The sequence below is a fragment of the Mobula birostris genome, chromosome 12 (genome assembly GCF_030028105.1).
Source record: "Mobula birostris isolate sMobBir1 chromosome 12, sMobBir1.hap1, whole genome shotgun sequence".
NCBI classification, from domain to species: Eukaryota; Metazoa; Chordata; class Chondrichthyes; order Myliobatiformes; family Myliobatidae; genus Mobula; species Mobula birostris.
Window position 1 is genome coordinate 73,189,578 of NC_092381.1, and position 26,701 is coordinate 73,216,278.

The 26,701-nt window shown below is 40.2% G+C and overlaps 1 protein-coding gene across 1 annotated transcript in view; it reads right to left on the reverse strand.

Annotated features, from left to right (window-relative positions):
* fndc7b (fibronectin type III domain containing 7b) overlaps window positions 1-26,701 on the reverse strand; it is a 69,669-nt gene that overhangs the window by 29,653 nt on the left and 13,315 nt on the right. The window contains exons 13-29 of the mRNA XM_072274125.1: window positions 26,316-26,576; window positions 25,946-26,200; window positions 25,483-25,743; window positions 23,344-23,604; window positions 20,181-20,435; window positions 18,606-18,866; window positions 18,248-18,508; window positions 15,875-16,135; window positions 14,682-14,942; window positions 12,805-13,065; window positions 12,444-12,698; window positions 10,373-10,633; window positions 9,123-9,383; window positions 6,097-6,351; window positions 4,787-5,047; window positions 4,435-4,695; window positions 99-359 (exon numbers count right to left, since the gene is read on the reverse strand). Of these exons, the coding sequence (XP_072130226.1) occupies window positions 99-359; window positions 4,435-4,695; window positions 4,787-5,047; window positions 6,097-6,351; window positions 9,123-9,383; window positions 10,373-10,633; window positions 12,444-12,698; window positions 12,805-13,065; window positions 14,682-14,942; window positions 15,875-16,135; window positions 18,248-18,508; window positions 18,606-18,866; window positions 20,181-20,435; window positions 23,344-23,604; window positions 25,483-25,743; window positions 25,946-26,200; window positions 26,316-26,576 (4,413 nt within the window). The remainder of the gene's footprint in view (window positions 1-98; window positions 360-4,434; window positions 4,696-4,786; window positions 5,048-6,096; window positions 6,352-9,122; window positions 9,384-10,372; window positions 10,634-12,443; window positions 12,699-12,804; window positions 13,066-14,681; window positions 14,943-15,874; window positions 16,136-18,247; window positions 18,509-18,605; window positions 18,867-20,180; window positions 20,436-23,343; window positions 23,605-25,482; window positions 25,744-25,945; window positions 26,201-26,315; window positions 26,577-26,701) is intronic.

Below are 26,701 nucleotides of genomic sequence, written 5' to 3' on the forward strand. Positions count from 1 at the left end.
TAATATTATGTCAATATACTGCTCTAGTATACTACTGAATTAAAATAATGGAATTGCATTTTTCGATTATATGTCATAGTCAATAATCAATGGATTACCTGTCTGTATTTCAACTGCTGAACTCAGAGAGTGGTTGCAGGTCCTGTCAGATGCTACAACATACACAGAATATAACTGGCCACAGAGCAGCATGGGTGTTCTACATGATGTTTCTGATGTGCTGCATGAAATGTTGCTCCCGTCAGCTCTTTCTGCAATGGCAGTGTACCACAGTGCTCCTTCACTATCATCCCACAATACAAGAGCTGTATTGAGGTTACAATCCAGTTGTACTTTGACATTCTGTGGGTCACAAGGGACTGAAAATAAGGTTGAAAGTTAAAGTGGATATCAGGCAATGGATCAAGCATTGTGGATTCAAATAAACCGATTGACAAACTTACTAAGTTAGTAATAACTTTATTGGAGTTTATTATTCTAAATCATGGAAATGGTTAGCAATTTAAAGTATCAGTGTTGATGAGATTCACTCTCTAAATTTGTGAACATGATGTTTGAATTCATTGCAGATGATACAATTGTTAGCAGAAGTGGAATCCATGAACTGAAGGGCAGGGGCAGCATGGTTATCAAATGATTAACAGACAGTAATCAGAGGTGGTGGTAAATTGTTGGTTATCATACTGTAGAGAAGTATGTAGTCGTACTCCTATAGAGTTAGGACTTCATTCAATAATTAATTAATTTTATATATTAACATCTTAGACAAGTCTGCCAAAGATTCTAAACATAGTATATAGTTAACAGCATGATGGGGAAGGATTTAAGTAGGACATAGAATTATGAGATGGATGAAAATACTAACAGTATCAAGTAATCCTTTTTTGAAGGAAAGATGAGGAAGAACATAAAATAAATGGTACAATATCACCAGTAAATCTGCTGTTTAGAAACAAAGATCTTTGAAGCTAAACTTTTCTCATTTATTTATTATTTTTTTCCAGGGATTGGACATAGTGGGAAAGACCAGTATTTATTTCTCATCCCTAATTGCCTTGAGAAGGTGGTGGTATGCTGCCTTCTTGAACTGCTACTGCAGTTTTGATTAAATACTTTCATAAAGCGCTTGGAGAAGCATTTCCAGAATTTATACTGAGCAGTGATGAAAGAGTAGTAATATATTTCAAAGTTGAGATTTGTGACTCAGAGGGGAAGCTTTAGGTTATGACTTATTTGTGTGCATGTTGCATTTGTGCTTCATGGTGGCAGAGGTTACGGATCTGGGAGGTGACTTTAGGATAATTTTGGTAAGTCACTGCAATGCATTTTGTAGAAAGTACATATTGCAGCCACTGTACATTGGCGGTGAAGGAAATGGATGTTTAAGGTGGTAAATTGGATGCCAATCAAGTAGGTTGCTTTGTCCTGGAAGGTATTAAAACAGAAGTTACTGGCAGCACTCAGCATCTGTGGAGAGGGAAACAGAGTTAACGCTTCGGATTGATGATACTTCATCAGAATTTGGAAAAGTTGGAAATGTTATAAGCCACAGAAAAGTGAAAGTGGTGAAGCAAACAAAGTAGATGTTTGTGATTAGACTGAAGGTCAAGAGAGACTGAATAACACTGATATTATAGTTGCTAGCTGAAGGAGGGTGGCTATGGCTTGTTGATCACAGCTAATATATCCAGAGGAGAAGTAAATAGAGAAAAAAGAATGAGGGCCTGGAGAGAGGGAAAAATCAAAGCTGCAACTTTCCTGCAGTTTCTGGAAAACAAGACCATGAGAAATACTGGAAGTATTAAGCAAATCAGGCAGAACCTTAGAGAAGGAGTAGTTAACAACACCAATGGATGACCTTTCATCAGAACCAGAATTTTCAGATATAGATAAAAAAAGCTGGTTATCTGAAAATTTTCAGTTAAATATTGAGCTTTGATTCCCCCTTCCTTGTAAACTAAAACATCTTTTCAACTTCCCCAGGTCTCATGAAAGGCCAACAATGTGAAATGCTATTTGCCTGATTGATGAGAATTTCCAGTATTTTGGATTTCCACCGGTTGCAGCTTTTTGATTTTATTCATGATAGTTTTGAGCTACTTCAGTGCTGCTGGTGGTGGATTCATCTGAGAAAGTGGGTAACTTTCCATCGTATGCTTGACTTGCACCTTGTGGATGGTCGAAAGGCTTGTGATGTCAAGTGGTGAGGACTCTTGTGCTCACGTGACTCATTCATTTGAATTTCCCATGAATGGTGACCCCAGGATGTTGAAGCATGCAGGATACAATGTAATGGTGGTGACATTGAACATCAGATGGAGGTAATCAGGTCCTCTTGTTGCAGATGGTCAGTGCCTGGCATTGAACATCAAAGGGAGGTAATGAGGTCCTCTTGTTGTAGATGGTCAGTGCCTGGCATTGAACATCAAAGGGAGGTAATCAGGTCCTCTTGTTGTAGATGGTCAGTGCCTGGTATTGAACATCAAAGGGAGGTAATCAGGTCCTCTTGTTGCAGATGGTCAGTGCCTGGTATTGAACATCAAAGGGAGGTAATGAGGTCCTCTTGTTGCAGCTGGTCAATACCTGGCACTTTGGTGACTTGAAAATTATTTGCCACTTAGCTTGCATATTGTCTAGCTCTTACAAAATGCTGGCAAGGGTTGATTTATTTCCTGAGGAGTTGAAAATGAAGCTAAGCATTCCTACTTCTGACCTTAAGAAAGGAAAGACATTGGTGGCTGGGCTGAGGACACTGTTCTGAGGAACTCCTGCAGGGTGGGCTGATTGACATCCTGCAACCATAACCACCTTCCTTTGTACAAAGTATAACTGAAACATTATCCTTGATGCCAACTGACTTCAATTTTTCTATAACTTCTTGACGCCAGACTCGACAAAAACTGCTGTTTTATTGAGAACCTTCTAGAATTCAACTAATACTGTAATGAGGTGTTAAGTCAATTGATCCTGACAAATTCCCAAAGTGGCCATCAGATTACTAGTGAATAAGTACCACTGTTGACAAGACCTTCCATCACTTTACTGATTAACCTCAGGAGCATTGGCCATAATTAGCCAGTTTGGATTTATTTTGCACTTTGTGAACAGGCAAAAAGCCAACTTAATTCACAATAAAAAAAAGTTGCAGATGTTGGGTATCTGAAAGAAAAAAATAAATAAAGTAGAGGAAACCTTCAGCCAGCTAGGTAGTGCTTGTGGAAAGAGAAAGAGATTTAACTTTCAGATCTTTCAACAGTTACTGCCTAGCTTCTTGAAAACATAAAGCATACTTCATTTGTATTTTAATGTTTCATATTGTCAGGTGTATGCCTTTGTTGGGTGTATTACACGGTTGCAATTGCACTGAAACCGCCTGGCATATGGCAGAATTAGCTCTGGAACTCAGGTTTCAGTATTACAGATTAGATATCCCAACATGGGAGCTGAACAGCCATTCCTGCACTGTTAGTCCTGGCATCCTGGGTGAGTTACATATTAATTTCAGTGTGTACCACAGATTGCAATCAATTCTACCCATTAAGTTTCATTGACCATATCTTTGTATACACAATTCAATTAAAACCATGGAATATAAATCTAATATCCCTCCTACGCTGTAGTTCTCCTGCCCAGTGACTCAGGTTAAAAAGAGCCCAATAGATTTAGTGCATGCGAGATTGGTTAGAGATTATGACTTGGTGCATTGGTTTTAGTGCAGGCTCACTTATTCTCAGTAGACATGAATAATTTTGACTTAACAAGCCTGTCAATAATAGTGACAAGCCAGTCTTCTCACATGCATGGACAATGTGACCATAGAAGAGTTCTCCTCCAGGTGGTAAAAAAGCAAGGAAAAAAAATTCTGAATCTTTCTAAATTTCTGGTACTCCCCATTACTGGTATACACTGTTAAATTCTGCACATTACACTTTACAAAGCATGCAAAGTACATGGAGATTTAGTGGAATGATAGCGAAGAATGAGGAAATTCCATTATGTAAAGGCACTGAAGCAAGTGGAGATGGTGATGAGTTCAATATTCATTTTATTAAGTACACGGTCAGAATTCCAAACTTCTGGCTGGAGCTAAAACAATGTTTATCATTCTATGGTGGTCCTTACGAATAGCTTTGATCGTTTCCAGGGTGAGCATGGACAGTGGTTGATTTAGAAATACACCTGTGAAAATGCTGCAATCCCGTACAAATAACATAGGGAAATGATCCATTAATCAGAACTCACACGGTAGCAAATATTACTCCCATTACACCACTGGAAAAATCTCGAGTTGAGGTAGAAATGACATTTTGAAAAATGTTTAACATGAGGATAATTTTTAAAAAGTGAGAAATATACACAATGATATATTGCCAGTGGATTGCAAGACTTCATTTGCTGATCTGTCACAAAAAGATTTCAGGAAATGAGCAATACCTGAATGTACATTCACCACTGCTCTCTGGGGCCTCCTGCAGATGTCATCTGTTGCTAGGACAGAGATTGTATAATATTCACCACACTGCAGGTCCTGGATTTGAGCCCTTGTACCACTTGTGTTGAATAAAGCTGTAACTCTTTGACTGTCTCGAACAGTCACAGTGTATAACTTTGCTCCAGCAGTCTCATCCCACCAGAAGGATATTGTGCTCAAATCACAATTAAGCTCAGCCGTTAGGTTCTCAGGAATGCAGGGTGCTATTTAGAAAATAAATATCAATTCCTGCTGTCCTGCAGAAACACAAAATGAATACACATGGGAATTATTTCCTTGCTGAATGTTACTTACCGGTTTGTATTTGGACAGAAGTACTCGAAATGCCATGCCGGCTGTAACTCAGTGTCGTTACGGTTATGTTATAGGACTGTCCACAGTGTAAATCCAGCATTTCATGGTGTGTCTCTGTGGTGTTGTGTGAGTGTATATGACCATCACTGCCTTCTGCAGTTACATCGAATGAGGTCGCTCCACCAGTCCTTCCCCAGGACACCACCACTCTATTGGAGTTACAATCCACATTGGCAATGATTTCATCCGGGGCACATGGTGCTGTGGAAAACGAAATACAAAAATTAAACTCCACTACCTGCTAGCAAATCTCTGAAGTTAAACATCTTCAAATTTGTTCTACATTTGTCCACTCAGCCCAGCCATATTAGAATCAAAGGAATTCCAGGTCAAGAGAGAGGGTTGAGAAAGTCTGCAGATGCTGAAAATCCAGAGCAACAAACACAAAATGCTGAAGGAACTCAGCAGGTCAGGCAGCATCCATGGAAATGAATTAACAGATAACGTTTTGGGCCAAGACCTTTCTTCAGGACAATACTTAGGGTCAGTGTGATTGGCACCAAGTTTGAAAACTAAGTCATCAATGTTGACTGGAAAAATTAGAAGGATTCTGTTTCCAAAATCCATAGAGAATTTTGGAATTTATGGAGATGAGTGAAAGTTGAACACCATGCAATGATTGGAAATGAAATCAGTGGAGCTTGGGAGTGCACTTCCATAGCAACCTGTCATCACACCGAGAAAAGGAAACTGAGAGACAGGCTAGAGTGACTAAGTTGACAGACAGTGCTTCTGTGTCCGTTTAGTTTAAAACCAATTGCTTGAAAAAGTAGGCACATCAGAATGATGGACAATTGGCCACTCCAATGCCCGGTTATAACAGTGAGTTGCTGTGTACCATCTCTGTATACTTCAGCATTGCAATGCAGTTTTAACTTTAACCACCCAAATGTAAATTTAGCAGGAGGGCAATTTAAAACAATGTTGGAATAATTTACAATGATTATTGTTCAATCGAGTAAAGATTACTAGGCACATAATAGCAGTTCGGCGACGTCTGTTCCAGTTAACGATACTGAAGAACACTTTTGAAGAAGTATGCACTACTGTGTCACCAGGGAACTGCCTTTTCTAACCAAATAATTCAGTTTAATGACTTTTCTTCAGAGATCGCTGTACATAGCCTGGCTGCTCACTTTTCCATGACTCCTACGCTGCAAACACTTCAAAAATAATCTCTTCATTGCAAACTCCATCAGGACATTGCAGGGAGATGAGAGGTGCTATATAAAGCTTTATTTCTTTTTTACCTGTATGAATTTCGTAGTGGGAGCTCCGGAAGCTGCTGCAGGTTTCACCAAATGCGAGTACAGAGATGTTGTATGTTTGGCTGCAGTGAAGATCTGGGACGAGACAGTTTGTTTTGGATGTGGTACAGGTGGCTGTGTGTCCATCGCTCCCCTCAGCCGTAGCGGTGTACCACACTGTGAGGTTACTCGGCTCCCATGATACAAAGGCAGTGACACCGTCACAATCAGCTTGTACGTTCTGAGGGGGGCAAGGGACTTGGAGAGAGACAAACACATGAATTACTGAAATGAGTGAGTACTTCAAACGGCAGATGTCAGACATTGGGGCAGCACTAGACTAGGCCATTCGTTCCCTCAATTTGTTTCCGCTGTTTCATTAGATTAAGGCTGAATTATCCACGAGCACCTTGTTTTCAATTCCCTGAACATCCTCAGCTGTCAAAATTTGAAAATGCCTATTAATCTAACATCGTCAGTCAGGCAGCAAACTCCTGATTGCCATTTTTAATTATGTTAAATTGTAATTGTTGATCCCATCCCTGAAGGATCTTTCTGTAATTTTAAACTGATTTCCCCTTTGTTCAGAAATCCTCTGCCATTGGAATTAGTTTCTGTCTCCACAGACAAATCTTCTAATCATCTTTAAAAACAGTTCACCTCTTAATTTTAAAAGAGTACACCTTTGGTCTTATCTGAAGCCAGGATCAAGTTTCAAGCTCTTATCCTCTGCAGTTTTGCTCTTGAAGTTTCCATTGTTCTTATGTATTCAGTAAACAGCCTCAGACCAATGAATTGAAACAGCAAATGCTAGTTTCAAGTTGATGATGTTTCATTAGAACTGGGGAACAAGTTTTAAATTGCAAAAGAAATAGGAAGGGACAGAGAGAACAAAGAAATGTTATAGGGTGCACGTGAGGAGATCTTGAACGAGCTGTCAAAGACATACTAGTTGGTGGGTAAACTGGTCATTGTAAATTGTCCTGTGATCAGGCTAGGGTTAAATTGAGGGTTGCTGGGCGGCACGACTTGAAGGGCCAGAAGTGCTTGTTCCACACAGTATCTCAAAAAATAAAAATAAAAAAAAAATAAAAGAATAGTGGAGGTATGTCTGGAATATATAAACAAAGGGAATCAAATCTATCTGTGGGAGTGAGTTGTCAGAGGAAGTGATTGAGGCTGTTGTAAAAAGACAATTGGACAGGTAAATGGATTGGAAAGATTTAGAAAGTTATGAGCGAAATGTTGGCAAATGGGACTAACTTAAATGGGGCAATGGGTCATCTCAGTCAGCACGGGCCAGCTGGGTCAAAGGGATTCTTTTTGCACTGTGAAATCTGAACTACCAATACAGTAATGTGCACATCTCCCCTGTGACAACGTAGCTTTCTCCAAATGCTCGAGCTTCATTCTATAGTATATACCAACAATGTGTGTGGCTAGGTCAATTGTCCCTACTGTGTAGGAGAGTGGTAGAATCTGGGGGAAGTTGATGGGACTGTGGGGAGATTTGAATTGGCTTAGTGTAAATGTCTTTTTTGTCAGCATGATCGTCAAAAGGATGAAGGGCCGGTTTCTGTGCTGTGTCACATTATAACTAAGATTTTTTCCCTCTTTTCCAATAGTTCTGATTAGTTATCTTCTCCTTGTAACAATTCTTCCAGATGTGACTCCTCCACCAGGCTCAGTATGCACTATAACTACTTTGTGTCAGAGATTTATGAGCATGCTGCCTGGACTAGAGATCCTGAGTTATAGGGAGAGGTCGGCACACTGGACCTTTGCTCCCTTGTGCTCAGGAGGATGGTTGGGGTGGGGGCAGAGGTGACCTCATAGAAATCTATAAAATCATGAAGGCTGTGGACAAGGTGGAAGGTCTTAGCCTCTCACCCGGGGTTGTGGGGTCAGAAACCATAAGGCACAAAAACAAAATAATTGGCGAGAGACTCAGAACAGACCTGAGGGAACTTCCTTGCATAGAGGGCAGTGAATAGTTGGGATGAGCTGCCAGAGGAGGTAGCTGAGGTGGGTACAATTGTAACATACAAGAGGCATTTGGATAGCTACATGGAGCGGAGGAGCTTGGGCGACTGGCATTAGCATGGACCCGTTGAGCTAAAGAGCCTGTTTACATGCTGCTTGATTCCATGTTAAAGCCCTAGTGAAGATATGCATTGCACTCAGACAGAAAAATGTAGAGAAGTAACATTTACTTTGATTAAATGTGGTAATCTATAAAAATCAGTTGGCATATTCCTTCCTCTGGATGAAATACCTTGAACAATATAACTTCATTTTATGCTTAAACATAATATTAGTAGATTGTTTTATTTTGGTAACTATTGTGATTGGTTTGGTTGCTGGGTGTGATACAGACACGGGTGAGTTGCCATCTGTGACTGGACAGAAGACAAATCCCAGGAGAGGCTTAGAGGGAGCCTGTAAATTCTGTGATTTGGGCCCCAGGAGCAGCTAACATGAAGATCAGTATCTGTGGGAGTGGATAAGAGGTAGGCCCGAGGTCCCGGAAAGAGAGCTGGCTTAGCTGATCCAGCCTATTGTGATACTGTGGAATTGGAATTTTCTGCAATTTTGTTATTTAGGTTCTGACATAGTCAATGACCTGAAACATTAACTCTTTCTCATCATTGACACTGCTTAAATTGTTAACTTCCTTCATTTCTAATTTCTTCCAGAATTTCATTAAGTCTTTGTATCCATTTGGCCAGCAAGGAAACAAGGATTGCCAGTTGTCATTTGGATTGAATTCAGCCTATGAATTCAACACAGGCTACAGTGTTTAATTAGGACTTGCAATTGCAAGGGTCAAGAGAGGCTACTTTTAGTGGAGGAGAAGGGAGAATACTGGATAGAAACCCTCTGATCACTCAATACTTCTACTGAATGAGTTCACACTGAAGATCCAGAAACACTCAGTGATTTTTCCAATTCTGAGATCTCAGAATAGTTCTTCCTTCTGTAGTGGCATCAGCTTTTGTCTTACACGCCAGAGACTTTAGCAACGTTACCTGTCTCAGTTTCAAACACTGAAGCGTTTATACTCTGACAGTAAGCATCCACTGCTTTTACAGTCATTGAATATGTCTGACTGCAGTGCAGATCTATGAAATCACAGCTCGTCTCTGTTGTGTTACACAGTGAAACGTGTCCATCTTGTCCTTCTGCTGTTGTAATGTACCACATGGCACCCTCAGCCTTTGCCCAGGTCACTGACGTACTCCTGGTGTCACAGTCCAGGTTAATGGAAATGTTGTCAGGTGCACATGGGGCTGCAAGGTACAGAAACACAAACCAGGAGGAAATTGTTACAAAACAGATCTTTCAAAATGTTTGGTTATGACAATGTAAAATTTACTTCTTAAAAATAGATTATAATGGGTAATCCTCACTCCATTTACATAGAGAATTTCTCCACATGCCTTAATTTTGATATCTTTGGCTTTGTTAAGAATTATACTAAAAAGCTTCCCATTTCCCTTCTGACATGTCGGTCTACAGCCTCTTCTACTGCCACAATGAAGCCGCACTCAGACTGGAGGAGCAACACCTCATAATCTGTCAGGGCTGCCATCAACCTAACAACATGAACATTAATTTCTTTAACTTTTGGTAATTTATCTCCCCTTCTCCTTCTCTCTTCTTTCATTCCTCATTCTGGTTCCCCTCTCACCCCTTCGCACCTTCCCATCTCCTTCCTTGGGTGCCCTCTTTCTTCCATGGTCCATTATCCTCTCCTAACGGGTTCTTTCTTCTTTACCTTTTCCACCTATCACCTCCCAGCTCCTTACTTCATCCCCCCTTCCCACCTATCTACTCACTCATCTGGTTTAACCAATCACCTGCTGACTTATACTCCTTTCCCTCCCCCTCAACTTCTTGTTCTGGCTTCTTTCCCCCTTCCTTTCCAGTCCTGATGAAACCTCGCACCGTTGGCCTGAAACACCAACTGTTTATTTCCTTCCACAGATGCTGCCTGACTTGCTGAGTTCCTCCAGCACGTTGTGTCTGTTGCTCAAAGTTTCCAGTATCTGCAGAAGCTCTTGTGTTTATGATTCCCAGTAGATAGACATTTTGCCCATTCCTGCCACCTGAACTGAAGTGATTGTGGATGTGGATCACATTACACGACCAACCAATCTAAATTTTGTTTTAGTAGAGATATTTTTATCTAAGAAGGAACAGCTGCTGAAAAAGAAATTATTATAGTAAACTGACTTAGTTTAGTATGAAAAATAATAATTCAAGAAAAGAGACATACCAGTGCTGAACTCAAACTGAGAGCTTTGTGAGGTGTCACACACACCATCCAGCGCTGTCACAGTTAAATTGTACACCTGTCCACAGTATAGGTTGGTTATCTGACATTCGGTACTGGCCGTCTCACAGGAAACTGGGTGCCCATCACTTCCTTCTGCTGTTGCCGAGTAAGAGACTGCACCTTTAGTGTGGCTCCACAGTACTGAAGCATCGTTTGTGTCACAGTCTACATGGACATCGAGGTTCTGTGGGATGCACGAAACTAGAAATGGCAAACAGAAGACAAGCATTGTCAGCGGCTTTATGGATGGTTTACTTAGCCAGAACCTTCAATTAATTTTACAGTATGTGGCTTTATAAAATTGGGAGTACACACCTTTTTGAAATGTACCGCTTGTATGTGATATACATACACACTCAGTGGCCATTTTAATAGAAACAAGAGTTGAACCTGGTGTGTCTTCTGGCGTGTAACCCATCCACCTCAAGGTCTGACGTATTGTGCTGCTCACCACTGTTGTAATGTATGGTTCTTTGAGTTACTGTCAACTTCCTGTTAGCTTAAACCAGTCTGGTAATTCTCCTCTGTCCTCTGTCATTAACAAGGTGTATTTGCCCACAGAACTGGATGTTTTTTTTTGCACCATTCCCTGTAAACTCTAGACTGTTGTTTGTGAAAATCCCAAGAGATCATTAGTCTCTGAGATACTCAAACCACTCTGTGCGGCACCAACAATCATTCCACAGTCAAAGTCATTTAGATCATATTTCTCCCCATTCTGACATTCATTCTGAACAACAACTAAATCTCTTGACCATGTCTGCATGCTTTATGCATTGAGTTTCTGCCACATGATTGGCTGATTAGATAGCAGGTGTACCCAATAAAGTGGCCAATGATTTGGACAAAAAGTAGGTGGGCTGATTAGTAAGTTTGTCAATGCTCTTGATCGTCAGCAAGGTTATCAAAGGAGACATTAGGATATGAGTCAGTTGGAAAGGTTAGCAGAGGAGTGACAGGTGGTGTTTTATCTGGACAACTCTGAGGTGTTGCACTGTGGGTGGTCAAATGTAAGAGGGAAGTATACAGTAAATGGCAGGACCATTGAGAGCACTGATTCGCTAAGGATTCTTGGAACATAAGTCTAACTCCCTGAAAGTGGCAACACCAGTCGATAGGATGATGAAGAACTCATAAGGCACAGTTGCTTTCATTGGTCAGGGTGTTGAGTATAAAGTTGAGCAGTCATGTTGCAGCCGTATAAATCTTCGGTCAGACCACATTCAAACTATTCTGATTGCCACATTTCGGGAAGAAAATGGAGACTTTGGGGAGAGTGCAAAAGAGGTTCACCAGAATGTTGCCAAAACTAGAGAGATGTAACTCTAAGGAGTGGTTAGACAAACTTGGATTGTTTTCTCTGGAGTGCCGGAGACTGAGAGGCAACCGGATATGAGTATCAAACACTATGAGAACCACAGATGGTGTCGTTGCAAAGTCTCTTTCCCAGAGTGAAAATATCAGATACTAGAGAGCATGGCCATAATGTGTGATAAGAAAGTTTAAAAGAGATTTTTGAAGTAAAACGTTTTTAGGTGGAAAGTGGTAGGTGAACAGAAATCTCTGCCAAGGGAAGTAGTGGAAACAGATAAAATAGAAATGTTTAAGAGACATTAAGACAGATACATAACAAGCAGGGAATGAGGGATATGGAACACGTGCTGCCAGATGTGCAAGTTAAATTGGGATTATGGTCACTGCAGACATTACGGGCTGAATTGTCTATTCCTGCACTGTGGCCAACTCCTCCCCATATAAAGACTTGTATTGTGAGTATTGAAACATCTGGAAGTGGCTTTTTTAATAACAGGCAGACAGATAAGTAAATGCTTTGCCACCTCATAAGGTTCCACTTAAATAAAAGACTTAGTTTAAACCCACAAGTTGTACTGTACCTTACAACGTCAGATTGAGAGAAAGCATTTGAGGATATTTCTCAAGCAGTATGATGCTGAAATAAAGATTAGTGTGACCAATAGTGTTGCAGGAAATTGCTCTTCGCTGCAGTTACCTGTTCTCACTGTGATGGAAGGACTTTCAGCAGAGTCACAGGTGTCATCGTGCGCAAGGACTGTGACAGTGTAGGTCTCTCCACAGGACAGGTCAGTGATGTCACACAGCGTATCGTTGGCGCTGCATTGCTGCACGTCGCCTCCTTCTGCAGTGGCAATGTATGATGATGCACCTTTACTGAACTCCCAGGAGACTGACATATGTCCAGAATCACAGTCCATGTGAGCATCAACATTCTGGGGGGGACACGGTACTGCAAGAAGAAAATTTTTCAATATAGGCTGAAGGGTACATAAAAGGCAACACTGCAAATAATACATGTAAATTTTATAAGTGATTTCCAATTCTTCACATGTTACCTGTTTTAACTGCCAGAGCAGAGCTCTGTGAGCTGTTACACTCCATGTGGACTGCCTGTACAGTTATGTAGTAATACAGTCCACAGTACACATCAGAGACCTCACACTCAGTGCCTGTTGTATTGCAGGAGGCCCAGTGGCCATTGGTCCCTTGTGCTGTTACATGGTATGACTCTGAGCCATTGCTGGGATCCCAAAACACAGAGACAGTGTTATTCTCGCAGTTGATGTGAGCTACCACATTCTGTGGGATACAAGGTACTGTACAATGGAGAAAGCATAGAGAAAGAATCCTTAAACAGCTGAGAATTTAATATTGCAGTTCTGTTACTAATATTTAAACAATACAGAATGTTGAACTAGCTGCCTGAAAGTATGCCAGCTAACTGGAGCAATGAGGTAACGTGAGGTGATCTGTTCCATATTTAAGGCAGCTCTTAATACCCTCCATTTAATGGAGTAACTACTCTGGCTCGCTATGTTTTTTTTATGGCACGGAGCACACAGCTCAACATTTTGTAAATACAGTGGATTCTGGTTAATTGGTCCATTTGTTAATTGGGGCTGCCACTTTTTTGAGATAGCTCTTAAAGAGCAAAAACTGATCGAGAGAATAGCCAGGATTCCCATTGTTTATTTGGGACACTATGCCGCTTAAATCTGACGGGAGGGTGTTGCCAAAAAGTTTCTAACTAGCACCAGACGTGTGCACTTGTGTGGCCATTATCTCTACACCTTACTTAGAGCAAACACTTTTTAAATAACATCAGTCGCAAGTGGTTGTGTTCAAAAAGCAGTGACTTTTGTCACTGACAGTTGGCGAGAAAAAGGCGTAAGACAATTCAGAACCATTTTGCTCACAGCAGTTTCCAGCATTCACGCTTGGAGATACCAGAAATAGCCGGAAGTTAAAAATGAAACGGTTTCACTACTTCAGCAAGTTAGGAACTGCAAAGAATTTGAAGGTATCGACAATCATCTTGAATGTCACAATGAAATTGAAGATTTGCAATCATTGACAGCATTGTATGAAGGCAGTCCATTACCTGCAATAGGTGTCTGCATACTGATTTTGTTCATCAAAGGAACCTGGCAGCACACATTGGTTTAATTCCTCCATTCACAAACAAGAGAAAATCTGCAGATGCTGGAAATCCAAACAACACATACAAAATGCTGGAGCAGGTCAAGCAACATCTATGGAAAAAAATACAGTCGTAGTTTTGGCCCGTAACATTGACTGTACTTTTTTCCATAGATGCTCATTCCTCCATTGATAACTATTAGGAAATACAGAGTTTTATAGTACTGTAGTAGTATTGGTAGTGTTTTAATTTGTTCTGTATTTCATTTAAATACATAATTTGTTACTTAGTTAAATGGCAAATTGTCTTTTTTATACCTCTTTAACTATTTCCATGAAACCAGCTAAATGGGGCTACTATTTAATTGAGCCAAAACATACTGGTCCCGATGTGTCCCAATTAACCAGAATCTGTGGTACATCCTCTGAATTCTACTGTTGTCCAAGAATAAGAATATATGACAACACCAACAAACAGCTGTCAGCTCCTAGCTGAACAAATCCCATAACCTCAACAAATAGAAAAGCTAGCTTTATTTGTCACTTGTACAATGAAACATCCAGTGAAATGCATTGTTTGCTAATAAGTAATGGTATTGAATCATCCTGTGTTGTAGCTGGGATCCCAGATATTAAGTTTTATTATGTAGTAACATTATGATGGTTTTATGTTTGTTTTTGAGACATACATCATGCATATACAGTACATACTAAAATTGAGATATTATAACAGATTAAGTTATTTGGACAATAGACTACTTTATGTTTTTCACATAATTAAAAGATAATTTACCTGTTTGAATTTCAAAAGCTAGACTTGGTAAACTGGTACAACTCCTGTCCATCGCTAACACAGTTATATTGTACATTTGGCCACATGGGAGGCCTGCGATCTCACAGTTTGCTTCCATTGTATTGCATGCGTACTTGTCTCCTTTCATTCCTTCTGCCATGGCAGCGTAGTACACTACCCCATCGCTCTCTTCCCACCAAACTGACACTGAGTGTGTTGCACAGTCCAAGTGAGCACTTACATTCTGGGGACTGCAGGGGGCTGGAGGAATAGATTTTAAAATGGAGACACATTGTTAGCTTTGTATATAAATCCACAAATATGAATATGCAAGTAGGAATTGTAAACAAATTTTACAAGTAGTTGTAATTGTAAACGAGCATGCTACAGCACCAGTGAAAACTGAGCCTCCAGGTGATCCTAAAGAATTCTAAAGATACTGTAATCACCGAGAGAAGAAATTTCTTCTCAACTCAGTGATGAATGGTTGACCCTTTAATCTGAGGCAAAGACCACAGGTTTTCAACACCCCAGCTAAGGGAAGCATCATCCATGTATCCATACTGTCAGCCTTATAACAGAATCTACAGTAATTAGTCCGACAAATTGGAAGACCTGTATCAGATACAATATGAATTACAGTGAGGTGATATATTCTGGTGGAAAGATAAGGATTGCAGTCACACTGCTAGTGAATGGTGAAGGTAACCTTGGTGAGTAGCTGATGTTTATTGTACAGCATTTTAATTTATTTACTTATGAGAAATGAATGACACTGGTAAGCCCGTAATTTATTGTCCATGCATATCTGTCCCTGAAGTGATGGAGTGGTTCATTTCAGAGGCTAAGTAACGACCACATAGGCCAGACACAGTAACTGTGGCAGTTCGAAGGATATAAGTAACCAGATGTCTGTTTCTGAAAAACCAAATTAATCATGCCCACCATTATCAGGACAATATTTTTATCCCAGATTTATTTACTAATTTCAGTTTCAATTCCCAAGCAGTTCTAGAGGATGACAAACCAATGTCTCCAAAATCACTGAACCTGCCTCTAGATACCAAATCCAGTAATTTAATCACTGTCACCAATATGATATCAACAAACTGCAGCAACAAATGATGGATAGACATGACAGCCTTATTTTTTTGGATAGTGTGTTACAGCAAGCAGTAAAAATAGTGAGTTACCTGTCTGAATTTCAGTTGCTGAACTCACAGAATGGTTGCACGTGCTATCTGATGCAACAACATATATGGAGTATAACTGGCCACAGAGTAACATGGGTGTCCTACATGATGTTTCTGATGTGCTGCAAGATATGTTGGCTCCGTCAGTTCCTTCTGCAAAAGCGGTATAACACAGTGCTCCTTCACTATGGTCCCACAACACCAGCGCAGTATTGAGGTTACAATCCAGTTGTACTTCGACATTCTGTGGGTCACAAGGGACTGAAAATAAAGCTGAATGTTAAATTGGGTATCATGCCATTGGACCAACCGTAACCAAGTAAATAAGTGGATGGATGAAGTCATGAAGAAAGTTATTTTGAAGATGTATTCATAATTTTGTAGAGTAGAAAAGCGAAGAAGGTAGTTAAACCTTATAAATTATAGGTGCAGCCACAAATGGAGTACTGAATCCATTTCAGGATTATGAAAGGTTTACGAGGTCCGAAGAGAGGGTGCAGGGGAGATTTAATAGGATTTAATAGGCGGGGCAAGGGAATTCAGTTACATTAAGATACTGGAGAGGATGATATGGCTCTCTTTCAGACTGTAAACGGAGCTGGGAAGTAATATTTTGAATGACTTTGCCAGAAAAAGTAAGGAAAATTTGTTCTGGGAGGAGGGTAACAATCAGACAGATTTATGATAAATGGTAAAGGAGTGGACAGGAAGTAAGATATATTTTTTACACAAGGAGAGCGTGGATTGCAAGGCCTGGAGTGGAAGTTGAAGAAGATTCAATGATTTTTTTTCTATAGAAGTACATAAATGTTTATAAGGCAAAAGAGCTTAGAGACAAACAAATCAGGAGGAGGACGTTGGGGGAGAGGTCAAGTGGAGAAGAGGACATGTTCTTACTCAGAATTATTATTATCTAGAATGAATTGTCTGAAAAGGGATTTGAATATATGCATTAAAAGAAAAAAAGCTTGCAGAGTTCTATGGAGAAAGCAGATGGATGAGCAGGTTTAAAGAGGCAAATAGATTCATTCTGCTTCATCCGAGCCAGTGATGTACATTTCAGCAACTCATCCTTTAGAAGGATAAACAGAGCCTTTATCATAATATTTTTATTTGCATTGCTCTAACTCCTTACGCTATTTATGTCTGAAATTAATTCTCAAAGAAGTAACTAAATGCTAACATGCCCAGCCATATAATATGACTCAGAACTCTGTAAATTTTACTGGGGACAAAAAGCTAACATTCGTCCAGAATGATATCCCAATTAAAAAACATTACTCATTTCCTGTGGCAGATGACAGATGGTTAGTTTAGAAATGCTCAGAATCAGGATTCATGAAAATACTGCAAAGCCATGAAAGCAATGTTGGAAATAACTCTGTGATCCGAATATGGTGCCGGAATAATACTTTCTCCTGTTGGGTCCATGGAAACATCTGCAATGGAGATGGATATAAATCTAAATGGATTTCCACTGTAGAGTTGCCAGACTAAAGGCCTCAGGCACTGATGCGTAGAAACTGTGATTCATCCACTTTAGGGGCACAAAACAGGTGCTGTTCAGCCTAAGAACAAATTCACCAGGCAGAAAAAAAAATCATCAAGTTGAGTCATCCTTGTTTATTGAAAAACAAGCGTGGTGTGGGGGAGAAGGTTGTGAATCATAGCAAATGGCAGGGGGATGGGGAGGAACAACACCCAAATGCCCACGTGGACATCACTTGGCACATGGAGCAGGCCAGTTGCATTTTCAGCCTCAAAAAGCTGACACAACATCGGGGTCATGGACTGTGGCATCTGCGACCTGAAGATAGCTGTGCATGGTGGCTTTGTACTGTGCTCAGAGCTGCTGGAAATCAGATTTGTAATGTATTAGAATGGCTGGGCTGATTTATAAAATGTAATCTCAAGTCCCATGGGCACATTTTTAAGCACATACAATTCACTAAGTTTGATGTAATCCTCAGTTTAGTGAGAGTTAAACATGAAGGTTGAAAGTCGCAAACATTTGATCCAACTTCAGTTAGTAAGAAACTAATAGGCGCCACATATGTTGATAACTTGTCCACATGCACAAAATACAAGGGGGAAACAGCCCTGTACTGAAGTGGATCATGATGAGAAGTACCTGTTGGGCTGAACTTCAACTGCAAAATGACTGTTGCAAGTTGGTTTGTATTGCAACTTGCTTATTAAGAAAGGTGCTAATGGGTTCATATTCCTGCATTAAAATAGTTTGTTTAAGAAGTTATAAAATTAACTTTCAAGCAAGCATAACTAATGAAAGAATTATTAATAATATTGAAAACAACAATCTGAATATTGCCAGTGAAACATCGCATTTCAGGTGACGAGAGACCAAACTTTTACCTGAATGTACATTCACCACTGCTCCCTGGGGTCTCCTGCAGATGTCATCTGTTGCTAGGACAGAGATTGTATAATATTCACCACACTGCAGGTCCTGGATTTGAGCCCTTGTATCACTTGTGTTGAATAAAGCTGTAACTCTTTGACTGTCTCGAACAGTCACAGTGTATAACTTTGCTCCAGCAGTCTCATCCCACCAGAAGGATATTGTGTTCAAATCACAATTAAGCTCAGCCGTTAGATTCTCAGGAATGCAGGGTGCTATTTAGAAAATACAAGTAAATATCAATTCCTGCTGTCCTGCAGAAACACAAAATGAATACACATGGGAATTATTTCCTTGCTGAATGTTACTTACCGGTTTGTATTTGGACAGAAGTACTCGAAATGCCATGCCGGCTGTAACTCAGTGTCGTTACGGTTATGTTATAGGACTGTCCACAGTGTAAATCCAGCATTTCATGGCGTGTCTCTGTGGTGTTGTGTGAGCATATATGACCATCACTGCCTTCTGCAGTTACATCGAATGAGGTCGCTCCCCCAGTCCTTCCCCAGGACACCACCACTCTATTGAAGTTACAATCCACATTGGCAATGATTTCATCTGGGGCACATGGTGCTGTGGAAAAGGAATTATAAACATTAAAACCTATGGCACAGACATCACTTGCCAGTATGTCACAGAGCTCAAATATCTTTAATAAATCAGCCACAACAATGTCCACATATTCTAGATCCAAAGAAATTCAAACCTTTGGTTTGCTTTCAGTTTGAATCCTAAGCCTCCCACTGATTTCCTTGATCACCGAATCTTTGATTCGGTGATGTCAGGTAGAGATAGAAGGACTCTGAGAGAAAAATCCACAGAGAAATGCTGAAAAGTACAAGAGCTTTTGCATTAATGGGGGGTGAAATCATTGGGGATAAGATTAAAATCTTGCCACCACCTAGAAGAGCATCCTGCATCCATGCTGAAGAAAGGCAGCTCCAGGTCCCTGGACTGACTCATGCCCTTTTCAATTAAGTCAATCTGTATCTGCGGCTGTTTCTTTGAAAGTCGGGTACTTATTGAACCAAATAAAGCCCTGATCTCATGCCCTCTTCTCATTACTACCCTCAGGGAGGAGGTACAGAAGCCTGAAGGCACACACACAAACAGCTTCTTCCCCTCTGCCATCAGATTTCTGAATGGACATTGAACCCATAAACACTAACTCACTACTTTTTGTCTCTTTTTGAACTACTTATCTAATTTAACTTTATTTATATATATATATATATATTTCTTACTGTAATTTATTGTTTTTATTATTATGTATTGCAATGTACTGCTGCCGCATAATGACAAATTTCTTGACTCTTGCCAGTGATATTAAACCTGATTCTGAATCCTCTTAGTTAGAACAGTGAACAGCTACAAAAGAAGTCCTTAAGCTGATAGGACATTGTTCCATAGGTCCAAGTGACATATATTTCATCACTCCATTCAAATTAATCTCTTCCCCATCCTCTGGAAGTTTGGCAACTTGACATTTACAGAGCAGAGACAAGGAAACTAGCAGAGCAGGCTGACAGATCAATGTGGAGCTGGTTGCCCATGTCATGAATTGGTGATGTGCAAATTATCAGGGGACAATGTCAGGATAATGAGCCAGATTCCCTGAATTTGTTTCAAGATGTTGGATAACTTATCCAAAAAAGTGTTCGTTGTTGTGTCATCGGGGTGTTGCCCCTCTACGACTCTCTTCACACACACTAATGACAATACATAAATTGGTTGCTAATGAGACATTATTGCATTTAACTTGGCTGCTCAGTTTGCCCTGACTTTGACAGTTTCACTTTCAAACTAATCCCTTCGCTGCAAAGTTTGCCACGATATCCTGAGGAAATGAAAGCTGTTAAATACAGAGACTCTTTCTTCTTTTACTACCTGTCCGAATTTCATGGTGGGAGCTTTGGAGGCTGCTGCAGGTTTCACCAAATGCGAGGACTGAGATGTTGTATACTTGGCTGCAGTGAAGACCTGGGATGAGACAGTTTATTTCGGATGTGGTACAGGTGGCTGTGTGTCCATCGCTCCCCTCTGCCGTAGCGGTGTACCACAATGTGAAGTTACTCAGCTCCCATGTTACAAAGGCAGTGACACTGGCACAAACAGTTTGTACATTCTGAGGGGGACAAGGGGCTTCAGGGGAGGAAAAGAGACAAACAAAAGATCCTGAATTAGTGATAATGTTGAGGCACTTCAGTGGTGAATATACAGCACTGCGTGGGAGAAGGACCTTAGCCCCTCAACTCAGTTGAGCTTTGTCTATTATTGAATTAGACATAAGCTTATAACTAGCAGCTGCTTACCTGCATCTTGGTTGAACACATTTTTACATTCAGATATAATAAAAATCTATCAATCAGGCTTTTGGTAATTTTAGTATATCTAGCTTCGACAAAGTCCGAGGAGAGAGAGATCCAGATTTCACATTACTGGTGGAAATAATGATTTCTGGTCATGTTCCTGTATATCTTCCTTCTATGCTAATAATACCTCCCATTGTTCAGGACACCCAGTTCACTGAGAATTACTGAAAATCAAAACACATGCTGCAGATGCTGTAAATCTGAAATAAAATTAGAACTTGTTGTAAGCACCCTGTAGGTCAGGCAGCATCTGTGGACAAAAACAGGTTTTAGGTTGGAGACCCTCCAATGGAACTGTGGAATGGAAGTTAGTTTAAAGGCACAGAAAACCTGAGGGGGGCGGGGGGAACCCACCCTCTCTGCAATTTAAAACTGACCCGTTTTCTCCCTTTCCCAGTTTGGACAACTGGTCTTCAACCTGAGGTGTTAATTGTATTTTTTTTCCCCAGTGATGCTGTGGGAACTGAATGTTCTGGAGAGCTCTGCTTTTATTACAGGTTGAGTACCCCTATTCCGAAATACCTGGGGCCAGAAGTGTTTCAGATTTTCGAATTTTTTGGATTTTGGAATATATAATGAGATAGCTTTGGATTGCCATAATTTCTGACTCGAAACTTATGTGCTACTGGTAAGCAGTCTTTGTTTATCACACACATGTACCGATACAGCTGGTTCAATGTGTACAATTTTCATCAGCAACAATCTTGGCAAACTCATCAATGAATTTCTCTGCTTCTTCGTGATCAGCAGGTGCTTTATCACCACAAATCTTTAAAAATTTAATGCCGTGTCTTTTCTCAAATTTCTGCAACCAGCCTGCTGAATATTCACAATCACCTTCAATTTTCAGTTTATTGAGAAAGATCTTCATTTGTTTCATGATCATGCTTAGCGGCATATGTTCACTCCGATGCTGATTAATCCACTCTTTCCAATACACAATCAAGATCTTCATGCAATGTTTTTCTATTTTTCATTAACTTCTGTTCATTACATATGTGAGGTCGCTTCTCAGAACTGTCTGGGGTGCACAGAGACCTACGCATCAGCTGGGAATTTTCCCAGCACCTTGTGGAATTTTTCATTTGTGATGTCATGTCAGCACTCAAAAAAATTTTGATTTCAGAAGTTTTCAGATGTTAGAATTTCAGAAAAGAGGTACTCAACCTGTAATGGAAATTATTTCTCTCCTTTGAATACCTTAAGCACCTCAATTCCATTATCCTAATATGGTTTTACTACATGTACTCACAATTTAGCTTTCAGCCCCAGTATTATCCTAGTGAATCTATGCTGCACTTTACCTACTTAACCTATCCATCCAACCTGTAAGCCAAAGCGTAAGGCTATATCATGCTGCTCTGGTTCCCCTGACCCAATACCACCCATATTCAGATACATATACTGTACCTGGTCTTAATTTGCTAATTGCTCACAACCTTGATCCCACCGATATGGTCTAGGTGGGAACTGGACCTTAGAAATTATAGAACTGTGAACCCAGTCCCAAGTTGCTCTGAACAGTTCCTAATAAAAGATGGTGCAGGGCTGAGGGCCTTGGCTTCTATCGGAGCTGATATGAATTTTAATCAATTTTTAGGTTATTTTGATACTCAAAAATATTTAAAAACAATTAAATGTAAAACAATAAAAATATTAGAAAATGTGTTGAAAATAATTAATCTAAAATCATATTTATGCAGAAATGATTAAAACTAAAGCAATCTCATTTTAAAAACAGATTTTCTTTTTTCATTGCCCACTAAAACCCTGGTCTACAAGCCAAATGAACTCAATTGGATTTTGGATTCCGATATGACACAGGATATGGGAGGCAGCTCTCTGCTGTTATGTTGGGGGCTGAGTTTACAGACAGTCCAACAGGAAAGCATGCAATTAATTTTGCCCCCCTGAATCCATCAGCAAATCGAAGATCTCTGCGTTTCAAGGTTCACACACAATGGAGAAGGACCGAGATGTCAGAAATTCCAATCAGAATTGTAATAAACAGAGTTCAGACAGATCCCAGCATTGATTGCACTTCTTGAAATGTGCTGCATTCAGAGCATTATGCCACCATTCCAGACTTCCCATATCCCATTCGCTTCATCAAGGGCTAGGAACATTAACTGAATTTATCTCCAAAGATGTCACCAAATCTTAATGTTTTTAATTGTGCATTTTAGTAAATGGTGTTTACCTTTTCAGAAATTCATCCGTCTTGTATCTAAAGTAAATAACCTCAATGTGGTTTACCACAGCTTTGCATAATGTTTCTCTTTGATAGCGAGCTAATAAAATAATCACTTAGCGATGAGATCCCCCAGTAATCATGCTATAACCAGATATGACTTTGGAATACAATATTCAATATTGATTGTAATCTCTAGCTGGGACTTATACTGCCAAGGCACAAGAAGGACTCCTTCATATTTGAAGGGAAGAAAGTGAAAAGATCTGCTATTTTACCATGAACGTAAAGTGTTAGTGCTCAAAGCCGGATAGAAACTTCAGGGTCATAGCACTCAACACTACAACTGAATGATAGCAAAACAGGCATCTCCATAAACATACAAGTCACTAGTGTGACCTTTCTGGATCACAGATCTCATAAAATACCCTTTTCCCTACAGCACTGTAACCTTTCCCTCCCTAAGAAATTTTTAAAGAAACTTTACCTGTTTTAGCTTGAAAAACGGACGTATTTACACTCTGACAGTCACTGTCCACTGCCATTACGGTTATTGAGTATGTCTGACTGCAGTGCAGGTCCACGAAGTCACAGCTCGTCTCTGTTGTGTTACACAGTGAAACGTGTCCATCTTGTCCTTCTGCTGTTGTAATGTACCACATGGCACCCTCAGCCTTCGCCCAGGTCACTGACGTACTCCTGGTGTCACAGTCCAGACTGGTGGAAATGTTATCAGGTGCACATGGGGCTGCATAGTGTACAATACAAACTGGCTGTTACTGAGCTGGAAGAATATACAATAGGTACTCTACAGCTTTTTATCAGCAAACAAAATATCAACATATTTGATTGAATTAAGAATTTTGAAAAAAGGGTATTTCTTTATTGAAATCTCTATTATGTTTCTGTTTGGCTTACATCTCGCAGAATCTATCTCTGTACATGTTGGATGACACAGGAAAAGTAATTGCTTAGCCAGAACCACTTGCTGAATGTCTAAGTTATTAACTTATTAAAGGTTAATACTTTTACAAGGAACTTTCAGCAATTTTAAAAGTCTTTAAAGAGCCTGAATCTCAGATTTCTTATTTCCAGAAATAAGTAATTTTCTTAGAAGGATCCCAGCTTGGACAGAAAGAAAAGCTCTGCTACCCCACCTCCCCACCCAACTCTACCAGTAACTCATTCAAAAACTACAAGGCTGTGAGGGAGATAGGCCTCAGGAGTACCCTACCTGAGGCCTCCTCAACAAGGCCCAATCATTCTCATAACCCAGTCCAGGGAAGTGTTGGTATTCAGGGACCATGGCCCTGAGCCTGAAACTCAATATTGGTCCATCTTTCTACCTTGATTTCCAATCACAATCAATTTTGAGAATTAGTTTTATTGATGCACCAAAAGCATCCTACCTGGATACAATATTGCTTGCTGTGGCAACTGCTCTGCACGTGACTGCAGGAAACAGTCCCTTGACCTCATTATAATCTTGCACTCCGTAGCTGTTAAACTTCATTGTACATTCTGTTGCTGTTTAACCTTGTTCTATCTCAATGCTCAGTGTAACGACTTGACCTACCATCAGCAAGCTTTTCACTGTATCTCGGTATATGTGACAATAATAAACCAGTACCAATATAATCCTAGTAAGAATACTGATCATGTCTGCTTCAATGAAAATGCTTTACAATAAACAATTCTCTTTAGACAGTATCCCCTTAGAAGAAAGGGAAGCACATAATTCCACACCACAATTCCTGTTATCACTATTCTCCAGTGTCTTTCCATCCAAAAATATATCCCAGAATACTGTATGTAAATTGCTTTGGGTTATCCTGTGGCCATAACAGGTGAAGTATAAATTACAGTCATGCATTCATTATTAATTCAAATCCTACCATAGTCTCACTCCAATCTATTTCAGAAAACATTTCTTCTTCCTTATCTCAGATTACACTCACAGGCTTTAGGCTTCTTGTACATTCCTGCAGACCTTTCTCCCTCACAGCAGCCTCCACACCTAGGCAACATGCAACAATAGCTTTTTGTTCCGTATTCGCTGTGTCTTCAGCTAATATGGAACTGCTCTGTGGAACTTGCTTTTAAAATTGATTTACAGTCATAGAGAAGTACAGCACAGGGATAGGCCATGCCAAAACCATTTAAACTGCCTACTCTCATCAACCAGGACCATAGCCCTCCATATCCCTACTTTCGATGTACCTATCCAAACTTCTCTTAAACGTTGAAATCGAGCTTGCATGCACCACTAGCACTGGCAGCTCATTCCACACTCTCACAACCCTCTGAGTGAAAAAGTTCCCCCTCATGTTCCCCTTAGACTTCTCACCTTTCACCCTTAACCCATGACCTCTGGTTGTAGTCCCACTCAACCTCAGTGGAAAAAGCCTGCTTGCATTTACCCTATCTACACCTCTCATACCTTGCTACTTTTCAGAAATTCTACATTTTATACCTAGCTATCAGTTGTGACTTTTCCCAGTTACTTTTAAATATCCATGCTCCTTGTCCCAATAAGAGGTCTCAGATATTTTACAACAGAAAATAAGTAGCTAAAGTTACCACTGGAAACATGGTATATTGATAATATCTAATTCAAGACACCTACCAGTGTTGAATTTGAACTGAAAGCTTTGTGAGGTGTCACACACACCATCCAGCGCTGTCACAGTTAAATTGTACACCTGTCCACAGTGTAGGTTGGTTATCTGACATTCTTTGTTAGCTGTCTCGCAAGAAACTGGGTGCCCATCCCTTCCTTCTGCTGTTGCCGAGTAAGAGACTGCACCTTTAGTGTGGCTCCACAATACTGAAGCATCGTTTGTGTCACAGTCTACATGGACATCGAGGTTCTGTGGGATGCAGGAAACTGCAAAAAAAGCAAGGAGACCAGATGAAGAGCAGTATAGATCTGGCAAACACATGGAGTTACAAAGAAGATGAAGTTGTTTATTTAACTGAAATCTTCAATCAAGTGTATTTTTAGAACAATATTTTAGCCACATCAGAAATCATTGTTCATGTGATTGATAGAGAGTTAGTTTTCAGAAATTGGATGACTCAGCAGTTACCTGTTTTCATTGTGATGGAAGGACTTTCAGCAGAGTCACAGGTGGCATCATGCGCAAGGACTGTGACAGTGTAGGTCTCTCCACAGGACAGGTCAGTGATGTCACACAGCGTATCGTTGGCGCTGCATTGCTGCACGTCGCCTCCTACTGCAGTGGCAATGTATGATGATGCACCTTCACTGAACTCCCAGGAGACTGACAGAAATCCAGCATCACAGTCCATGTAAGCATTGACATTCTGGGGGACACACGGTACTGCAAGAAGAAAGAACATAACCTGAAACTGTTGCACAAATATTCAGCCACATAACAGTAAGATGCAAAAGAGAATATCTGCAGAATTTTAATATACAGTTTTGACTAGAATTACCTGCTTTAACTGCCAGAGCAGAGCTGTGTGAGCTGTTACACTCCATGCGGACTGCCTGTACAGTTATGTAGTAATACAGTCCACAGTACACATCAGAGACCTCACATTCAGTGCCTGTTGTATTGCAGGAGGCCCAGTGGCCATTGGTCCCTTGTGCTGTTACGTGGTATGACTCTGAGCCATTGCTGGGATCCCAAAACACAGAGATAGTGTTATTCTCGCAGTTGATGTGACCTACCACATTCTGTGGAATACAAGGTGCTATAGAAAGAGGAAGCAGAGTATGGATTAACGTCTGGCTGGTTTAAAAGGTTCATAAATAATTTTGTACCAAATATCTAGCGTAACACCTATCCATTATATAAACCTATGCTAATTCATATTAT